We start from the raw sequence: 3,813 nt of genomic DNA, 5'->3' as shown, positions 1-3,813 counted from the left end.
TATTTTTCATGGGCACTCGGCAAAGAGTCCGCTTTGTACCAACTGAAAAACACCGAGATCCTGCCAAAATACACATACCATACACTAACTAGTATTAATCTGATATATAGAGAATATTGTTTCGTCCAATAGCCAAATTTGATTATCTTGAAACATAACATAAAGTTGCGCCGCCGAAAGAGCTGTTCCAAATTAAGTCGCACAAACGGAATTACAAACATTTCCGCACACTGAAAACAACGAACTAGTACGTAGCATGCGTGTAGAGTAGTGAGTTGACATAATTATGCATGCTTAGCAATGCAACCGAATAGAGAATTGCATTGATTGGCCAGGTAGGTCTGAGGCGCCCAACGGCACAGGAAAACCCGTAACAATTAACTTGCTGGCTCTTTGTTCCCAATTAACAAGCAGAAACAAAGTCTTCCCCATAAATAATTCTGAGTAGTAGTACGGTTGATTTGTTTATACTTAATTAGTGTTCTTGTTCATTAACTATACTGCCTATTTTAGGCAAGCAGAAGATCAAACAAGTCGTACTGTAATGGAGTATACGTACAGATCAACTAGCCAGCATGTTGATCTGTTTATACTCTACTTAATACTTAATTAGTGTTCTTGTTCATTAATGCCCATGCATGCAATATTGCACTAGCCCTGAGAATGAAAGCATTGTATGGTATAGCAATGAAAAGACAAGAAGTAGTGACCAGGACGATTAATTAGTCGGCTTGGAGCTAATTGCTATCTAAAAGGAAGAGAAAAGGAGGTTATTCAGCTGACCGGCGAACGCAGCAGAACCTATTTTAAGGTATGTTACTGTTGTAGTTAGGTGCGGCGTACATTTGGGGAAGGAGAGTGACGGGTTGGTTCTAAGTAGACGTTGTAGGTTTGAAACATCAGAGGGATGTTGAGACCTGAACAACAGAATTCCCCCCACCAAGCAACCCTGCAGCTAGCGGCATCTTTCTGCCCCCAAAATCCCCAAAAAACATTAGGTGCACCAAGTGCAGAATTTTCCTTGCACACCAAGACCGGCTCACCGGTCTGTGAAAGACAGTAACAAATGATCTCTCTGAAAGGCACATATGTAATATAGTGATCCAACCTGCAGGCTTAATTAATTATTGCACCAGCTTAATTAATTACAAGATAAGCACAAGCTAGCTAGCACAGAATAACATTGGTTTGGCCAAACTGATTTGTTAAGTAATAAAAAATCACAACAGAATTTGTTGTAATTATTAGTTGTAACTCTCAAATCAACTGTTGCTATAATATAAGCCACCGGTTGCCGCAAATGTCATAGTAGTAAGTTGTTGGCATTTGTCCATGACACGTCACACATGCTTGGGGACACAAACACACACAAGAAAACACAAACAGTGAGCTTAAATGGTTTCTTTTCCGTATGTTGTTTGTTGAGCAAATGTAACTGGTGGCGAGACACTGCAGATTAGTTCGTTGATCTTGTGGACCTAGCTAGCTCTAGCTATAGATAGCATGTAACTAACATTTTCTATTCCCCTCTCGCGAAGCTTAACGTACAAAACCACCCGTTAGCGCACACGTAGCATCAAACTAACTCCGGTGTAACCATCTCCCAACTCGCTATCTTCTCCCTCACTAACCGATCAACAATAACGAGAGCTCGCCGGGGTTGGCCAGTTAGACAGAGAGAGAAACTGCCTGCTCATCACTTTCCCTTGGCCCCCTCTCCCCACCTTTCTATCTATCTATATATCCCCCACCTCTTATCTTTCTCTTGCCTCTTCTCATCCTGCCGATCTTTGTCTCTTCTCTTCCCTTCTCTCTCTTTGCATCTTGTTCATCTCTCTCCAGTGGCCCTCGAATCGATCGATCTTGGTCTTAAACTAGCTTTAGTTAGTTAGTTCATTCTTTTGCTGCTGTTTATGTGCAGCTAGCTTTTCAAATCTAATTATATATTTAAGAGATAGCTAGCTAGAGGGATCCATAGAGGTTAGAGAGATTTGTTGCTTATTTGGGCGATCGATCGAGGGAGGATGTGCACCAGAGGCCACTGGAGGCCGTCGGAGGACGAGAGGCTCAAGGAGCTCGTCGCGCGGTACGGGCCGCACAACTGGAACGCCATCGCCGAGAAGCTCCAGGGCCGATCAGGTACGAGACATGCATGTATGCATGCATGATCATCAACCGATCATCTGTGGAATTAATGAATCTCTCTTATTGGCTAATTAGGTGTACTTTGTGTTCCGTTAAGGCGCAATCCGGTTCCGTTAAGCTTATCTGACTTTTGGGGGATTTCTTGTTAATTAGTCCACGAGAGAATTTCGATTTGTTAGGGTGTCATGCTCACCTTGATGTGCATATGGCATCTCTATCACTTGTGGAGCAATTTTATCTACTAGCTTGCTAGCCACTTAGAGAGTTAATTTTACCTTTCTTGGTTCCTAATTCATCTATCGCGCACAAGCTATCTATCCATGGTGTCGTTGCAAGCACATCGCCTAAGCTTCTTAGATGATTAATTAACGAGAAAACCCATGGAAAATGACCTGTTGTGTCTGTGATTTCTCAGGGAAGAGCTGCAGGCTGAGGTGGTTCAACCAGCTGGACCCGAGGATCAACCGGAGCCCCTTCTCGGAGGAGGAGGAGGAGCTGCTCCTGGCCTCGCACCGCGTCCATGGCAACCGGTGGGCCGTCATCGCGAGGCTCTTCCCGGGCCGCACCGACAACGCCGTCAAGAACCACTGGCATGTGATCATGGCGCGCCGGTGCAGGGAGCGGATGAGGCTGTCGTCCAACAGACGTGCCACGCCCGCCGCCGCCTCCACCACCACCGCCGGTGCCGAGAAAGACGAGAGCCCTAAGAACACCACGGGCGGCGAGAAGCCGAGACTTCCGGAGACGAATACCATGGCCGCCTTGCTCCATAAGTACCGCAGAGAATTTGCTGCCCCCTTCGCGATCAGCCATCACAGTAGCAAGGAGGGTTACTGCTCATCCACGAATGAAGGTGAAATGATTGATCCATTGCATGCATGCAGGGTTCTAGTATACAGAGCGTTCTCCCATCAGTTTAGCTTGTATGTCTGGAATGAGTCAATTAGGGTTTGTTTTGCAGATACGAATAGATCGGTGGAGTTCTACGATTTCCTCCAGGTGAACGTGAGCTCGAGCGACACCAAGTGCGGCTCGAGCATCGAGGAGAACCGGGACGACGACGACGATCAGCAAGCCGAAGGGCAGGTGTCGCTCATAGATTTCATGGAGGTTGGGACTTCTCGTCAGTGATTTATCTTATCTATATGTGTTATGGGTCAGTATTTAACTAGGGGTGGTGCATCCAAAGCAGCTTGTAATGCTTTGTGAGGAGGCCGGGCCATGCTACATCTGTAGCAATCTAACACCAAATATACTTATAGAGGAAGCTAAGCGAAATGCAAAAGTATATATATGACATGTACATTTAATTTATTGATGTACGCACACATGCATGTATATGCCCGTCCATGCAGAGTTCTTCGTGAGATATGGAGAACGAGGCTTTTCTCTCATCATTTGTAAATTTAATTAATAATAAACATTTTTTGTTCTCATTTAATATGTTTAATTATTGGTTTATGGGGTTTTAATCAGTCATGGGATGTTTTTTTTATGTTTTAATAAGTCATTTAATCTGTTTGATTATTGGTTATTATGGGGTTTTAATCAGTCATGAGATAGTTTTTCCCCTAGGACCTTCCACTGTCAAAGATAACAGAATAGTCCCCTTGTATATTGTACCCGCGAGTCCATCAGAGATTATTATTTTTTGATAAAGAGAGCCCC

General features: G+C 44.3%; 1 protein-coding gene across 1 annotated transcript; it reads left to right on the top strand.

Moving 5' to 3' along the window:
- The first annotated feature begins 1,665 nt into the window (after positions 1-1,665).
- On the top strand, positions 1,666-3,581 carry LOC123082343 (transcription factor MYB52). The gene is made up of 3 exons (XM_044504690.1): positions 1,666-2,139; positions 2,561-2,998; positions 3,107-3,581. The coding sequence occupies exons 1-3, from the start codon at positions 2,025-2,027 to the stop codon at positions 3,274-3,276; spliced, it is 723 nt and encodes a 240-aa protein (XP_044360625.1). The 5' UTR covers positions 1,666-2,024; the 3' UTR covers positions 3,277-3,581.
- The last annotated feature ends 232 nt before the right edge of the window (positions 3,582-3,813 follow it).

This window comes from Triticum aestivum, chromosome 4A, assembly GCF_018294505.1.
Source record: "Triticum aestivum cultivar Chinese Spring chromosome 4A, IWGSC CS RefSeq v2.1, whole genome shotgun sequence".
NCBI classification, from domain to species: domain Eukaryota; kingdom Viridiplantae; phylum Streptophyta; class Magnoliopsida; order Poales; family Poaceae; genus Triticum; species Triticum aestivum.
This window is presented reverse-complemented; position numbering and strand designations above follow the sequence as displayed.